This window comes from Abramis brama (genome assembly GCF_963993115.1).
Source record: "Abramis brama genome assembly, chromosome: 9".
NCBI classification, from domain to species: domain Eukaryota; kingdom Metazoa; phylum Chordata; class Actinopteri; order Cypriniformes; family Leuciscidae; genus Abramis; species Abramis brama.
In genome coordinates, this window is record NC_139971.1 from 27,552,510 (window position 1) to 27,570,336 (window position 17,827).

Here is a 17,827-nt window from a genome sequence, read left to right on the forward strand (position 1 = left end):
CTAGGTGGAGTAGTGCCAGTGAAATGTTTGTGTCTAACAATGTGCCCACTTTTAACGCTGTTTTAAGAAATTTTATGTATAGATTCATGTGCAGACGGACAGGGTCTAAGAATATGATCATTGTGTCCATAGTTGATGTTTCTAAGAGTGACACAAGGTATACATCTTGCTTTTGGAAACATTGGACCCGAAGCCTGTATATGTTTTATAAATGATGCCTCATTTGCATCATTCTTAAATGTTTTTTGTATTGTTTTTCATATTTATATATATATATCTGTACTGTGTTGTCTCTATGGACTTCTGTGTCTTGAATCAAGTTGACTGATTGATTGATTTTTACCCTTAAAGGTACCCCACTTCTAGCATGTCATTTTTGCCAAAATAACTTGATATTTTTATATTAATTTAAAAGCAAAGTTTTTAATTTTACTTGTCAATTAATAGGCTATAATAACTATATGAATATATTTCATGAATCAAAAGAAATTATAATTCATATAATATAAATATAATGAATAATTAGCAGCAAAAGATGGGCAATTTGGTCTCTAGAGTTTGTTTCACACTATAAACTGCTTTGATTTGGAGTGAGAGATAGAGGGGGAGTGGCTTTATTGTATCAGATACATGTCACTGCACTGATTGGTCCAGTTTTGGTCTGCGATCTCTAACCCAGAATAAAACCTGCTCCGGAGCAGCTTAGCCGTGTAGCGTAAGTTACCATGATGATGATCACAACTAAAACCAATCCACTTTGCTCAAACTAATCTCGAACTTTACCTGTTAGCAACTGAAACCGGCTTTGTGCAACAGGCCACAGGACGTTTTTATTGCTTTACTAGAGACAAAGAACTGCCTTACACTGACAGCTAAATGACAAGTCAGAAAGTTACAACTCAAAAACAACTTCCACAAAACTAACGTCACAGAACTAAAGTTTATTTCATTTATACATTTTCTTTATCTGAATCTCAGAGTTTATATTAATTATTGGATCATGTAGAAACCTTTTACTCACAAAATCACACATTGTCAGTCAAAACATTTGCTCACTGTGACACAGAACAATGCTTTCTAATATGCTTCACTAGATTATGTGATGTGGTGAAACTCTTCTCACACTGAGTACAGTAGTACTGCTTCTCTCCAGTATGAACTCGCTCGTGTACTTTCAGGTTTCCAGAATGAGTGAAACTCTTTCCACACTGAGTGCAGGTGTGTGTCTTTTTGGCTTTTTTTCTCTGAATTGTAAAGTTATGATGTTCCTCCTCCTCTTCATTCAGTTCTTGTCTTTGCTCTTTCACTCTCAGCTGGTCTAAAATACACAGAAATACAGTTAGAATCAGTTCAAGTGAACCCTGATTTAATTGTTCTGTCATTCACTTGTTAAAGGTAGGGTAGGTAGGAATTTTATAAAAAACTTTTTTCCAAATTTGTTTAAACTTTCTATATATATCAATACATAATTAAAATGTAAGTACTCTGAAAAAAAAAAGAGTATAAAAATCGAGTGACTCTAGACCGTTTAATCTGCATTAAACACAGCTCATTATTTCCATTCGGGACGAAACAAAGGATTGGCTTAGGTGACTGTCACTCTCTCGCAACCATGGCAACCACCCTTTTGCCACACAGGATCTGCCCATATGCGCGCGCACCCGTTTGATTTGAGGAATTCAAGAGGCACGGAACCTAGGAATAGCAAAACAATGGCATATGCAGTTAGCGAAGGCAAACAAGGCAAAAAAGGAAGACAGTACTAGAAAAGGTAATGAACAAAAAGTCTTTGAATAAAACGCGTGTCAATATCCTCGGACCCTAGTTGCACGGCACAACCTCCTCTGCTTTGCCCTCGACCCCGGACCTGTCCTCGAGCTGACGATGCGGTACTTGTCTCTGGAGTGTAGTCCTCATCAGAGTCAACAATGCTTTCATCATGGAAACTCTTACATGCAAAACACCGTATATGTTATGAATCTTACACGAAATTCATCTTCATCACAGTTTAACTGATGGTAATGGAAAAACGTGTATGCAATGCAACCTGTTTTTAGCTTTGCCTTATAGATATAACTAGCTCGTTAGCGAATCAAAAAATATATATTTTAAACTTTACCAATATCAATATGCTAGCTTGATAGTGAGTACTAAAATACATCTTATTTGTTTATATTCATAATGATAAAGTTAGATTTTTTTATTACATGTGATTCTGACATGATGTCACTACATGCACTGCCCTCCTTCCTCTCCGCTCGTCTCAGGTAAATAATGCGTCTTCCAGTTCAGAGGTCGGCGTCGCGCGTTCATGTGTTTTGGGGGCGTGGCTTTGGAAGGAGCCCAGAAGGGAGGGGGTGGAGTGAATGGAAATAATGAGCTGTCTTTAAAACAGTCGTGAGAGGTCTACAGACACTCGATTTTTATACTTTCTTTTTCAGAGTACTTACATTTTAATTATGTATTGATATATAAATAAAGTTTAAACAAATTTGGAAAAGAAGTTTTTTAGACAATTCCTACCTACCCTACCTTTAATATAGTTAAAACATGTTTGACAACTGCTATATACAAGGTTATGATTTAGATGCATTTCATCATTTATCATCCATATACTGCTTATTAATTCACATCTACCAAAGCAGTTGTAGCGACTGAGACAATCAGACACATAATTTGTTACATTTAACAAATAAGCTTCAAAGCCCACTCTTAGGAATGTAACATTGTTGTATGTTTGTTTAGTTTAGTTATGTTTGTGATTTAGTAAATAAAACTTGTGCACAATATGTATTTGGTTCTGATTCTCTGCTTGCAACAAAGTTTACTTTACGATTTAGATTTTGACTACAGGCTCTTAGTACTGTACAGTAAGAAAAGACATTTCCCTTCCCCGGAATTAAATATTTATTAGTTAATTATATTAACTGATCCAAATATTCATAATCAATTATAACCAGTTATTATTGATTATTAATATTTCATAGAGCTAATTTATTACGAAGAATCAAGAATGGACATCAACCTATTTGTTCCTCAGTATCTTCATGGTCTATTCTGGATGGTTCTGGATCACTCATGTCTTCAATCTCCTCTTTAACAGATTTCAGCTGCTACTCCTGGAGGTTGAAACTGAAGATTTCACTTCAGTTCTTGTCTTTGCTCTTTCACTTCCACTGGGTCTGAAATATATTAAAACATTAATGAGTTCTGGAGGATAAATGTGAATTTTCAAGTGAACCCTGATTTAATAACAGCAAACAAGTGAGATCTGTTTATCAAATATCATATTTTTGATGTACCAAAGGTTAGTTTTGTCATCCTCTATCCGATTTACAGCAAAAGAGTAACACTTGACCTGACGTACAACGTAATGACGAACGCGGAAGCGCAGAGGATAGAGCAAAACAAAACACCAGTCACGAATCAAAGTCTAAAACGACAATTTCTGAAGAGAAATGTTGGAGGAGCTTGAGTTTGTTGTCCAGCCCTGTTTGTTTGTAACCGCGCATCGTCACTCATCGTCAAGTGTTACTCTTTTGGCGTAAGTCGACTTGCTGTCTGCCGTCTGCCGGATATTTTTCTTACACGAACACATCGCTTCACTTCAGAAGGCCTTTATTCACTCCCCAGGGCCGTGTGGAGCACTTTTATCATGGATAGATGCACTTTAATGGACTTCACAACAGAAACGGCCATTCACTGCCATTATAAAGCTTGGAAGAGCCAGGACATTTTTATTATAACTCAGATTGTATTCGTCTGAAAGAAGAAAGTCATATACACCTAGGATGGCTTGAGGGTGAGTAAATGGGGTAATTTTAATTACTAATAAATTACTAATACTAATTAATATATATATATATTTATAGCTAATAATTGCAAAGCTGATATTCAGCATCATTACTCCAGTCTTCAGTGTCACATGATCCTTCAGTAATAATACTAATATGCTGCTAAAAAGAAGCATTTCTTATTTTCTTCTTATTATTTTTTTAATATTAGTATTGAAAATGATTTTTTTTTATATTAAAAGTATTTTAAGCATAAACAAATAACACTAAATTTGTCTCCACTTAAAATGTTATAACCTCTAACTTAACCTACCCAGATAAGCTCCAGCTACTACTAGCAAACATATAAAAATTAGGTTATTATTTTCAACTTGGGTTTTACTGTTGACCAAGTTCAAAGTCTTTCATAAGACAAAAACCATAACAAACATCTTTGTAAAAATAACTTTTACATTACACTAGGCACATAGGCTAATATACTGTTTAATTACATAATAAAAGTTCACTCACCACAAAATAAATTTTTAAATCCAATAATCAGATGAGATGATCCTATACTTTAACAATTATTTGTCTTTATTAAGCCATGATTAATGAATAACTGCATGATCTACATAGCTTTACTGAACCTAAACGCAAATATTGAGAATGTGACAAATATATGCATATACTTACAAAGCCAAAGACGCACTGTGCTGTGGCTCTTAAAGGAGCCTTTGGGTGTATGTAACAGCTATTGACAAAAAAACAAGGGAAGGAAAAGGTGAGAAAAAGAAAAACTCTGAATTTGATTCAGAAATATTGCATTTACAAATCGAAATGTATTGATTGTTCATCAATGATCATTGACTAATCAATTTTTTAAGAACAATGCAAATCATACATGCAGACGACTGCTAGATTGATCACTTACAACGATCAGATGAAAGTTGACACTAAAAAAGAGAGAAAAAAAATATTTTCATGCCATTCACCATAAAATCAATAAAAAGCTGTTATTTATGAATATATCAAAACATCTGAAAAATGAACAAAAGAAACTCTATTAAGTCTCTAATAAGGAATATTAAGTCACAATACAACGTATTTTCATTATTGAAAATAATTTTACTTGAATATGATTAATATTTTTTTCCCTGGTTGTATAAATGTTGTACTGTATTATTATCTATCTATGAATTACAGAAACGTCTGTCTGTAGCCTCTCTCTCTCTCTCTCTCTCTCTCTCTCGCTCTCTCTCTCTCTCTCTCTCTCTCTCTCTCTGTGTGTGTGTGTGTTATTCGCATATCTCTCGAACCGTTAGTCCGATGGATTTCAAACTCGACAGGTGTGTGTGTATTTGCGACAGGTGTCTCGCTACGGGCACGAGTAAGTGCAGTGCCAAGTTCTCTTACGAGAGGTTCTCTCGTATTGCGTAAGTAGCTTACGCTTCGGGAAAGTTCTCTTTCTTCGAGATCTGAAGCCAAAAAATTATCCTTAATTTGCATTTATTGTCAACGCAGTGCAGCGGCAGGCAGACCAAAGCAAGCTGTATAAGCGTGCTCATTGGCTGCCAGGCGGCAACTGCTTAAGGCCGGTGACACACTGGCTGCGTGGCGTAAGCGTCTCAGCTGCGTGGCGTGTCCGTTTTTATTTCGGCTCCCATGTTAACAGGTTAGAGCTTGCACACTGCCTGCGTGACACGCGCGTCTCAGGCGCGGCTCGAGCCGCGCGGAAAACGCGTGCCTGCTAGAAATAGAACCGACGCCTATTTTTCACGCGACACGCAAGCGTCTTGGAAGCGTTTCCAGGCAAAATTGAATAGGAAAAGATGTTTATATGACATTTTGACACGAATACATATTAATAAATGTCATTTTGATGTTTGAAAGTGTCTAGGGTTTGACATAAATGCAAATATAAATGCAATTTAAAAAAATATTATCGATTTTCAAATACTGCACCTGTCAATACAGAACGAAATATTCTATAGTCTATATTGCCGTCAACACTGCCGACGTTGTCTTTGCTGCTATATATTTATGTTTAACATGAAGTATAAGCCTTCCACAACTCTCTCCCCATGTCACCAATATGTCACCTAGCAGCAGCAGCGCCGCGTCAGACACGCTTCTGGTGTGCAAAGACACAGAAAACGCGACGCAGCCGCCACGCATCTGACACGCTTCAGAAACGCCACGCTCACGCCACGCAGCCAGTGTGTAGCCGGCCTAAGCCTACCAGTGAGCCCGGCGTGACGTCACACCCAATGAGGGCGCTTCGCGCCCTCCACACCCTTCTAACCGCCAAGAAGGGTGTGACCAGTGTGTATATATTGAGGGCTCACAGGCTGAACTCTGATTTTCTTGTCTTCAGCGAAGCTCTTCGCATCGCTGGATCTTGAGAAGCCGCCGCCGTCGAAACCAGGTACCAGCAAGCTTAGGACAGCGCCTGAGGAAGCCGGCCGCCTTCGCCGCTTTCAGCCATCCGTGCCTGCTACGCTATCCGGCGACATATCCTTTTATTACTGCTGTGTGTGTTCGCCCTGCGACACACACTCTCTCTCACTGTTCTAAAAGAGCACGAGGCGTTTTTGTCAAAATGCCTCGTTTTTCCTGCGGCTCGTGCCGCGCCCCGCTCAGCAACGGAGACCGCCACCTCTTCTGCGCTCTCTGCCTGGGCCGCGAGCACGCCGCCACCGCACTCTCTACGGGCGGCTGCCCCGAGTGCGAGGAACTTTCAATGTCGACCCTGCGGGCTCGACTTGAAGTTTTCGACCAAGCTGTCGCTCCGCCTGTCCCTGCCGGGCCGCGCAAGAAGAAGCGCCGCTCGCAGAGACCACCGGAGACTGTTGTGACTGAGGAGCTCGCCGGAACCTCTCCCTCGAGCTTCTCTCTCGCCCTCTCCGCCCCCCCCTCCCGGCCGCTCAACCGCCGGTTCTCGCCCGCGCCGCCGCCGCGTCAGAGGATGAGGCGAATGAGATAGACACTCTCCCTCTGTTCGAGCCGCGCTACTGCGCCGCTCACAAGGGATGGCAGAAGCGGATGGTCTCGGAGCGAGCTTCCTCTCCCTCTGTTCGAGCCGCGCAAACTGCGCCGCTCACAAGGGATGGCAGAAGCGGACGGTCTTGGAGCTCTCTTTACGTTACAAGAAAGCTACTCCGTCCTCGCGCGTCACTCACCGGCGAAAAGGAGAACAGAGTGTTTTCGTCCCGCTGTGGCCGGACCTACCTCCATTTCTCAGTCCCCTCTTAAGTTCAGGCGACTGGAATTGTTCATATCGCAGTGTACGAGCCTGTTATAAATACACGCACGCCTGCAAGCAAACGCCGTCACAAGACATGACGCTCTCTTATATGCTCGCTCTAACCGAAAGCTATTGTATTCTCCCCTGTGGCTCAGTGGCGGAATCTTAGGCTTTCGCGGCCAGAGACCCGTGTTCGATCCCGGCTCTCGCGGCAGTTAACAATTTATGCTGTTCGCTTCTCCGAGCTCGCGGCCAGCTTTTCTTACATACAGAAAGCGAACCCGCTCTCCCCCTTGTTGGGCCGCGCAGATTGCGCCGTTCACAAGGGATAACAGAGCGGACGGTCACGAGCAACGTTCAGCGCGCGCGCCTCACTCACCGGCGAAAAGAGGAGAGAGAGTGTTTTAGTCCCGCTGTGGCCGGACAAACCGCCAATTCTCACACATTTCTCAGTCCCCTCTTAAGTTCAGGCGGCTGGAAATATTACTATTGCAGTAAACGAGCCTGTTTTTATACACGCACGCCTGCAAATGAACATGAGGTCGCTCTCTTATATCTTCGCGCTAACTGAAAGGTAATGTGTTCTCCCCTGTGGTTCAGTGGCAGAATCATAGGCTTTCGCGCGGGAGACCCGAGTTCGATCCCGGCTCTCGCGGCAGATAAAAATTTATGCTGTTCGCTTCTCCGAGCTCGCGGACAGTTTTTCTTACATACAGAAAATGAACCCGCCTCTCGTACCACTCCTACTCATGGTGCTCGAGTATTTATGAGCGTCTAAACACGAGGGAAGAAAAGACGGTTAAGTCCCGCTGCGGCTGGACCACTGTCAAAGCTTCACGCTCTGTCAGTCCCCGTTGCCACGGCTACTGCAGATGTTTACTTCGCAGTCATCGAGCCGGTATATCTACCCGCTCGCCTGCGCGCAACCACCGTTCTCACGGCGACCCAGAGAAATCTCAAATGAGCATAATGTCTGGTTGCACGGCTCACGCCGTATGTGTTTCAAATGCAGTGAATGTGCCCACGTTTCCGTGTTCACCCCTGCACACAAGCACTATAAATCCCGTGTTTCTCACAGAGCCCACTCTCACAAAGCAGGCAGAAGCCGCTCGAGTGTTAAAAGTAGGTCACGTGTCCACCTCACCGTGCCCACACCTACTCACTGCCCGCTCTGTCACACGGCCTCTCACGACCGGTCATGTTTTAAATGTAAGTCCTGTGCCTGCCTTCGAGCGCTCACACATACTAACGAACATTTCGCCCCGACGCCGCCCTTGCGCGTCGCGCCTCACACTATATGTTCCCCGTCCAAGCCACCGGGACACCGTGTGTAAAACGGCCAGCTATCGCTGCGTGCGATCCGCCATATCTAAGCACCAAGAGCGCGCGCGCTGCGCCCACCCCTCCGTTTCGAGCTCTCGAGCCCGCGACGCGCGGCGATCAGAGCCCGGAGGCCATTCTGCCCCTGGCTTCACACTCAAAAGCGTGGGAAGCTATTCCAGGCGCATCAGAATGGGTGCTAAGCACAGTAAAAAAGGGCTATACTCTGCAGTTTGCTCGCCGCCCCCTGCGCTTTCAGGCGCGTACCGAGACGAGAGTGAATGGAGAAGTAGTACATCTACTTCGAGCAGAAATAGCTACACTTCTGTGCAAAGGGGCTATAGAACCGGTTTCCCCTTCTATGAGCGAGTCGGGCTTTTACAGCCGTTATTTCCTCGTTCCCAAGAAGGACGGAGCTCTCAGACCTATTTTGGATCTAGATGTTTGAACAAGGCTCTTATGAGAAGACCGTTCAAAATGCTCACAACCGGGCAAATTCTCGCGCAAATTCGCCCGAGGGACTGGTTTATATCTCTCGATCTAAAAGACGTGTACTTTCAGATCCAGATAATACCCCGTCACTGGCCATTCTTGAGATTCGCCTTCGACGGTCAGGTATATCAGTACACCGTCCTGCCTTTCGGCCTGTCGTTGGCACCCCGTACATTTACGAAGTGCATGGACACGGCTCTCGCTCCCCTGAGGGGTCGGGGAATGCGAATTCTGAACTACTTGGATGATTGGCTAATTCTAGCACAGTCAGAGGCCGAACTCATCGCCCACAGAACAGTGCTTCTAAGCCACCTGGACAGCCTGGGGCTCACGGTCAACTGGACCAAGAGCTCATTAGTGCCCAGTCAATCAACCTCTTTTCTGGGTTTGGATCTGGACACTGTGGCAATGACGGCCCGCCTGTCGACACAGCGCGCGCGCTGCATTCGACACCTGGCCGCGTCCTTCCAGCCGGGCAGCACCACACCTCTCAAGACATTTCAGAGGATGCTGGGTTGTATGGCTTCAGCTGCAGCAGTGCTTCAGCTGGGTCTGTTACGTATGCGCCCGCTACAACGCTGGCTGAATGCCCGAGTGCCTCACAGAGCCTGGGCTTCCGGCGGCATTCGAATCAGAGTGACTCAGAGCTGCGTTTTCAGCACTGAAGCCCTGGTTAGCGGCCGACTGGTACCAGCGGGGAGTGACAATGGGAGCCATCTCACACCGCAAAGTTATCTCGACGGACGCTTCCACCTCAGGTTGGGGCGCTCTTTCGAGGGCAAACCGGTCTTTGGCCTGTGGTCAGACCAGGAGAAATGCCTCCACATAAACTGTTTGGAGATGATAGCGGTCGAGAACGCGCTCAAGCGCTTCCTCCCATTCATACAGGATCACCATGTGCTAGTCCGCTCGGACAACATGTCTGTGGTATCCTATGTGATCCGACAGGGCGGTGTCAGATCCAGGAACCTGTGCAAGCTGACAGAACGCCTTCTCGTGTGGGCTCACTGCTCGTTACACTCGCTGAGAGCCGCGCACGTGCCGGGCCACCTGAATGTCGGTCCAGACAGACTGTCCAGAGACATCATTCCCCCGGGAGAATGGTCCCTGCAACCCCAGACAGTCCAGTTTCTCTGGCGCCTATTCGGCAGAGCGGAGGTCGACCTCTTTGCGTCAAAAGACAACGCTCATTGCCCGAAATTTTTCTCGAAAAGCGAGGACGTGCTGTCCCAGACCTGGCCCAGCCTCCCGCTGTACGCTTTTCCCCCGATCTCCCTGTTACCACAGGTTTTAACAAGGATCAGGGTAACACAGCACCCAGTGCTCCTTATAGCCCCGCGCTGGGAGAACCAGATTTGGTACCCAGAGCTGGTGAGGCTGTCGCACTCACCCCCATGGCCGATCCCGGTGAGAAAGGATCTCCTCTCTCAAGCCGGTGGGTCAATCTGGCATCCCCATCCGGAGCGATGGTCTCTGCATGCATGGGTAATCAACGGATACCCGTTGACCTGCCAGAAGGGGTCGTGAACACGATCACGCAGTCTAGAGCTCCCTCCACGAGACGGCTCTATGCGTCTAAGTGGTCTGTGTTCTCTAAATGGTGCGCTACTAAGAGCTTTGATCCACGCACATGTGGGGTTCCGCAAGTGCTCTCCTTCCTACAGGAGCTGTTGGAAAAGGGCAGGTCCCCTTCCACGCTCAAAGTGTATGTGGCGGCTATTGCAGCGTTCGCTGAGATGACGCGCAGCCGGGCAATCGGAAGGAATGAGCTTATTATCCATTTCCTCAGAGGAGCCAGGCGGATGAATCCCCCGCGGCCCCCCTCGGTTCCTATTTGGGATCTGTCCTTGGTCCTGGAGGCCCTGAAGGCTTTTCCTTTTGAACCGCTTGAATCTGTGGATCCTAAGTACCTTTCGCTCAAAACCGTTTTTCTGATAGCTCTGTCTTCAGTAAAACGCGTGGGGGATCTGCACGCGCTATCTATTAGCCCTGCATGTCTTGAGTTCGGACCGAATGACTCTAAAGTCATTCTCAGACCGAGACACAGGTATATTCCCAAAGCGATTGGTACCCCCTTTAGGGCACAAATCATCTCCCTCTCGGCTCTGCCAATATCCGATAACGGGGACAGTGATAACCTCCTATGCCCTGTTAGGGCGCTGAGAGTTTACATCACGTGTTCCGCCGCTTTCAGGCGGTCCGAGCAGCTCTTTGTTTCTTTTGGCGGACGCACCAAGGGTCTCGCCGCCTCGAAACAGAGCCTGCCCAGGTGGATAGTGGAAGCGATTGCAGCAGCTTACGCCTCCAAACACCTGCAGTGTCCTTTTGGTGTCAGAGCCCACTCCACTAGAGGCATGGCCTCTTCGTGGGCCTGGTCCAGCGGAATTTCTATTCACGATATTTGTATGGCGGCGGGCTGGGCCTCCCCATCTACATTCGTGAGGTTTTATAACATGGAAGTTCCCGCCCTGCAGGCTAAACTGTTATCAGTATAAGTGGCATGTATGCTGCCCAGTCGCTTATGCGCAGACTATGTCCACATACTGGTTAATTTTCTGGTTGGCACCAGGGGAAGGATTCTTTTCCACAAATAGACCAGTGTTTCTGCTCTATTCCCTTTCCCTATACGTGTTTATGCACTGTGTGGGCCCGCGCTGCCGGCCACACCATTTCCACTGATGTATACAGACCGGCTATGCCGCTCTATCATTTATGTGAAGTGAAGTGCTTAGTACAGGTGTGGGCCCGACCGGCCACCTGTTTCAACGTTATGTTTTTCCCCGGTCTCCCTGGGATTCATGTGTTGGATGCTCGGCGCGCACGGCGTTGACAATGGGTTCCCGAAGCGTAAGCTACTTACGCAATACGAGAGAACCTCTCGTAAGAGAACGTACTCGGTTACCTAATGTAACCTCGGTTCTCTCTAGAAGAGGGAACGAGTATTGCGTAACCTGCCGTGACGCGCCACGAGCTTTTGCGCTTCAGACTATGAAAACCAGAGTTCAGCCTGTGAGCCCTCAATATATACACACTGGTCACACCCTTCTTGACGGTTAGAAGGGTGTGGAGGGCGCGAAGCGCCCTCATTGGGTGTGACGTCACGCCGGGCTCACTGGTAGGCTTAAGCAGTTGCCGCCTGGCAGCCAATGAGCACGCTTATACAGCTTGCTTTGGTCTGCCTGCCGCTGCACTGCGTTGACAATAAATGCAAATTAAGGATAATTTTTTGGCTTCAGATCTCGAAGAAAGAGAACTTTCCCGAAGCGTAAGCTACTTACGCAATACTCGTTCCCTCTTCTAGAGAGAACCGAGGTTACATTAGGTAACCGAGTACGATATCTGCAACGTCATTTGGCCTAGTCAAAACTCTAATTCAAGATATCTGTAATTACATTTTGACTAGGCAGAATGAAAGTTACAGATATATCAAATTTCAGATATCTCTAATCAAAATAAATTTCAAGATATCTATAACTTGATAATAGATATCTACAATTAAATTATGACTATCCCTAACTCCAGTTTAAGATATCTACAACGTCATTTTGACTAGTCATAACTCCAGTTACAGATATCTACAACGTCATTTCGCCTAGTCAAAACTTAATTTAAGATATCTGAAAAGGAACATGTAGATATCTTGAATTGAGGTGAATTAAAGATATCTTGAACTGGAGTTATGACTAGTCAGAATCAAATTGAAGATATCTCAAACTAGAATTACAGATATCTACAATTCAGTTGCAGATATCCGTAATTCACATAGTGGATATCTGCAACTGAATTGTAGATATCTGTAATGATAAACCCCATACAAATGAATGGCAAAAGTGACGTCATTTGTCGTCAAATTCAAAACTGAATTACAGATATCTGCAACACATATCCAGTCGAGCTTTTAAATGTTAAAATGGCTTGCCATAGGCGCTGTCTATGGCAAGCCATTTTAACATTTAACAGCTAGACTGGATATGTGTTGCAGATATCTGTAATTCAGTTTTGCCTAGTCAAAAAGAACATTTCAGATATCCACAACTACATTCTTCCTATCCATAATTGTCATTTCAACAAGCCTTAACAGTCTGATGCCGGAAGTGGGCGGGGTAGCAGTCTGATGCCGGAAGTGTACGGAGTTCAGGTTAGACAGTAAAAGGACAGTAAAAGGTTTAACTTGTTTGTTCATAAAAGATTGTGTCTGTTAATTGTTTTACATGTTCAATATATTTGTTTTATTTGTAATAAATTATTATGGCAGTGCAGTATTGTCTTAATTATTCTTTATTGCTTAAGAAGTGGTATATCGCTGGTTTGAGGTGATAAATATTCTACAAAAGTGTCGTCTTTCTGGCTCCTTCATGCAGAAACCGCTGATTAAAGAGATTCATATATGCTGTGTGTGCATACTCTGTAGTGAAAGTTTATCTAGTCCTGTACAGCCTCCTTTTTTAACATATGAAATCATTAATTACTCAGTCGGCACATACAGTTGCATGGAAGGGCATATTCAGGTTACCATATTTCAGCAATAACACATCAGAAAATGTTGTAATGCAGGATTTCGTTCAAGAATGAACTTATCTATACCTCTACGTGCTTGTTTTTTTTTTTTTTTTTGAGAACTTGTGAAACAATAAAGAAAGGACACCCCAGTTTGCTTTGTAGGCACATACCGTTGCATATTCAGGTTACCATATTTCAACAATAACACATCAGAAAATGTTGTAATTCAGGATTTCGTTTAAGAATTAAATTATCTATACCTCCACGTGCTTGTTTTTTTGAGAATTTGTGAAATAATAAAGTAATGACATCTACAGTATGCTTTGTAGGCACATAAAGTTGCATGTTCTGGGTAACATATTTCAACAATAACACATCAGAAAATGGATTAAAATGTGTTTGTGTGTATTATATATATATATATATATATATATATATATATATATATATATATATATATATATATATATATATATATATACCTATATCTATATCTATATAAATGATATATATACATACATGCATATATACATACATATATCTTTAATCTGTTAGACTGGAGTAATGGATAACTTCTAATAAAGAACAAAAATGACATAACATTAAATCTCATTAAATTTCTCCATACTTTTAAAAAGACATTTAGTAAGAAATGGAACTTAAATACAAAATGAGTACTCTGGTTGAATTTACCACGTAGCTTACACCATTTATAGATAATTTTTTACAGGAGTATTTTGTATTTTTATTTAATTAGAAAACAGCTAGTGTGTGATTTATTTTTATATTTCAGAGGGGAAAAAAACTCATTTTATTTAAATTTATATTTTTTTGTGTGTTTTCAGTCCATCATATTATTGTGTATGGTCTATGTTGGTTGACTATTTAAAATTATTTTCAATTAAATAAAATGTTCAAACTCTCAAGCTTTGTTTTCATTGTAGCCTATTATTTATTTTTTGTTTTAAGCTCTGTTCAATTTATAATATTATTAATCAATTTTAATTATATATATTCAATTAAATCGTTTAAAACAAAGTCTTTATAATAACGTTGTTTTAAACTTTAAAACGTGGAAGTAGCGCAATGCCTTGCCGCGCCCACTTGCGGCACCAGACTGTTAGGCTGGCGCTGTCGTCCTCACACTGCTAAGACGTATGGTTCTGCGGTTCTGCAGTCAGACCTATCTCGGTTAACACACACACACACACACACACAGAGAGATAGACAGACGTTCATGTAATTTATAGAGAGATGTGTTTTATAAGTGTTGTATAAGTAGTCTGTAATCTGATCTATAGACAAGACAGTATGTGTGTATTAAACTTTGAAATATCTCTAAGGGGAGCATTTGTTGAATTTGGTTTGTTTAATAATTAATTATACTGCACGGGTTACAGTGGATTGGCATGTAGAGCAGCTACTCGTGAACTTCTCTCCATTGGAATGTCACTCAAACTGACATCAAAGAATCACCAAGGTGACGGCGCCATAGAGATGCAAAAGAAAACAATTATAAAGTATCAAGAACAGTCGCAGCAGTTGCGAGTTTTATCAGCTTTTTGGCTCTTTTTTACTTTTAGATGTAAATAATATAGTTATTTTGTGCAGATATTGTAATTCAGCATCGCAATTCGATCGTTTTAAGTTATCTAAGTGGAACTTTTTATCGTTTGATAAAGGTCGCCATCTAAGCGATGATATTGTAGGAACGTGGCTTTGAACGAATAACGTTATTTCTTTACAAAATCAGTAGCTTGCACTTAAGGTAAGTTATTGTGTTTCCTTCGTTTGTTGTATATTTTTATGTTTTGTTGTAGATATCACGCTACGGTTAACGTTACCTGTTACAGAACTCTATGACATGTTTTGACTATTTAATCAAATTACATTAGAAATGCAAATTAATTTTGTATTTTTTTTATTCTATATATATATATATATATATATATATATATATTTTTTTTTTTTTAACAGACATCATGTCTGTGGATGTATGGATGGGTTCTTGGAGGCCCCACCGGCCAAGGGGCCCCATCGCTGCAATGTATAACAGTCCAGGGCCAGCATATTCTCTCCCAGGGGCAACTGGTAACTTAGGCTAAACACACACACACACACACACACAGATGTTTGTTTCACTATTAGTGTGGACATCTCATAGACTTCCATTGTTTTTATATCAGGTTAATTATGTTTTCTATAACACAACCTCTATTTGTAAAAGTAACCATCATAGAAACCTGTGCAAATCACTAGATTTAAATATAAACATGATTAGGTTGATTTATAAGCCCCTTTAACTAGTGAGGACATCTTACGTGATATTAGGCCACACACACAATTCACAATAAACACAGTAATTCAGGAGCTAATGGGGTGAAAGGTTGGAACGATTCTAAGAACACACAACTAATTTTTAAATTTTATTTAAATCCAAAATACCTAGCTATTGCCCTGCAGTAAATCTCAATTTTGGGGGTTTTCTTTGCCCTTTATAGGAATGAACCAGCATGACCCGCGGATGCATAAAGGCCCAGCGTTTAGCTTTGGCATGCGCCTTCGTGACTTGCAGGCCAACTCCTCCCCAGGGCCCGGATACCTCGTTCCCTCCAACATCACCAGGGTGGGTCGGAACGGAACCCCTGCGTACTCTGTCTATGGCCGGCGAAAGGATATTCAGCCCTTCCAGACCCCTGGCCCAGGTATTTCACACAACAAAAAACACACAGGCTTTGTAGCTGTGTGCAAATGTAGAACAATGAAGAACATACACAGTAAAGTTCAACTGTCTTTTGATTTCTTTTTCAGGCAGTTACTCACCTGAAAAGGCAATAAAGACCACCAATTACTTGGCCCCTGCGTTCTCCCTCTCTGCGAGAACTAAATTGTTCCGCAATGACCAAACACCAGGTAGATTCAAACAGATATACACAGCAATACTACTAGAACAGTTATGTTTCCCATGCGTTTGCAGACATTTGTGCATTATCTTGTCTCCAGGTCCAGCTGCGTACTTGCTCCCCCCAGTATTAGGGCCAAGAGTCGTGAATAAAACAGCCTGTCCAAATGTCTCCTTCAGTGGTCGTAGTCCTATTGGCAGCTTCCATGAAGATTTTCAGAAGGTGCCGACACATTACAGTATGTACCTCTTATGTTCTTTGCAAAGATGATAACAATCCTTTTCTCAGACTCCAGGCCCAGGGACCTACAAAGTGGTAGATTCATGTGTGTACAGGCACAAGGCCCCTGAATACAGCATGACCGGTCGCAACCTCATGCCTGGGGACACTACCAAGAAACCAGGACCTGGAGCCTACCATCCAGAAAGGGTCTGTACTTAATACATTACCGTTTCAAAGTTTGGGGTCAGTGAGATTTTTTATTAAAAATGAAAAATCAGCATATTAGAATGACTTCTGAAGGATCATGTGGCACTGAAGACTCGAGTAATGATGCTAAAAAATCCATTTATTTCATCACAAGTTACATTTTAATATATGATTATATAAAATGTTAATATATAAAATAAATTAAAATAGAAATAGTTTTTTTGATCAAATAAATGCAGCCTAGGTGAGCTTACTTTCAAAAACATTTAAAAAATCTGACAGACCCTAAATTGTGAACGGTAGTGTATATATATTCAGTTTTTAGTTTAGAATTGCTCTCTACTAAAACTACTGTTACTTAAAATAACAAGAATTAGTATACTAAAACTATTTTCTTTGTCTTTCTCAACAGGTTACTTTCACAGGAACCAAAGCTCCCAGCTTCTCCTTTGGAATTCGTCATTCTGAGTACACCGCTCCCATAATTGTGGATGGTACTGATTAAACAGATCCTTTATAAATTCAGTCCAACAAGCTACAGTCTGTCATAGCAGGTCTTAATATCACTAATATACAACTTGAAATGATGTTTCAGTAATAAATAAAAAAAAGGCTCCAAGATGCAATAATTGTGCTGTGTTGTTCCAAAACCAAGTGAACTAAGTCTACCCAAACTAGAATTTTTACACCTACTCAAAGGTATGGAAGTGTCTCTGTATAGTAGTGTCTCTGTATAGACACTGCCATTCAAAAGTTTGGGTCGGTGAAATTTTTTAAGGTTTCTTATACTCACCAAGGATGAATTTTATTGATCAAAAATACAGTAAAACAATAACATTATAACAAATTATAACAATTTAAAATAACTGATTTCTGCTTTGATTTTAAAATGTCATTTATTACTGTGATGCAAAGCTGAATTTTCAGCATCATTACTTCAGTGTCACATGATCCTTCTGAAATCATTCTAATATGCTGATTTGCTGCTCAGGAAACATTTCTAATTATGCCTGTTCATATGGTTGCCTTTTCAGTTTGGATGCTGTCTGTGTAGGTAGCAGACAGCAATGCAGCTCAGTAGGTTTTGGAACAGAGCTAAAATGGTGGCAGCAATGATGATTACTGTGTAAATCAAGAAAGAAAGTAAATCTTTGAATCAAGAT

The 17,827-nt window shown here is 42.3% G+C and overlaps 1 protein-coding gene across 2 annotated transcripts; it reads left to right on the forward strand.

Moving 5' to 3' along the window:
• The first annotated feature begins 3,370 nt into the window (after positions 1-3,370).
• Positions 3,371-17,827, forward strand: cimap1b (ciliary microtubule associated protein 1B). Of its 2 annotated transcripts, none has more exons than XM_084124685.1 (7): positions 3,371-3,802; positions 15,310-15,423; positions 15,834-16,037; positions 16,144-16,245; positions 16,336-16,457; positions 16,524-16,664; positions 17,077-17,827. In XM_084124685.1, the coding sequence occupies exons 2-7, from the start codon at positions 15,315-15,317 to the stop codon at positions 17,167-17,169; spliced, it is 771 nt and encodes a 256-aa protein (XP_083980811.1). In that variant the 5' UTR covers positions 3,371-3,802; positions 15,310-15,314; the 3' UTR covers positions 17,170-17,827. The 2 variants fall into 2 exon arrangements, with proteins under 2 accessions (XP_083980811.1, XP_083980812.1); XM_084124686.1 differs by lacking the exon at positions 3,371-3,802 and adding an exon at positions 14,846-15,100 and having other exon boundaries at positions 17,077-17,626.

Excerpts from the sequence above, each read along its gene's own strand:
- cimap1b (XM_084124685.1), top strand. The coding sequence starts at position 15,315 with ATGTCTGTGGATGTATGGATGGGTTCTTGGAGGCCCCACCGGCCAAGG. Across the intron at positions 16,458-16,523 it reads TCCATGAAGATTTTCAGAAG|ACTCCAGGCCCAGGGACCTA; the intron begins GTGCCGACACAT and ends TCCTTTTCTCAG. Across the intron at positions 16,665-17,076 it reads GAGCCTACCATCCAGAAAGG|GTTACTTTCACAGGAACCAA; the intron begins GTCTGTACTTAA and ends CTTTCTCAACAG.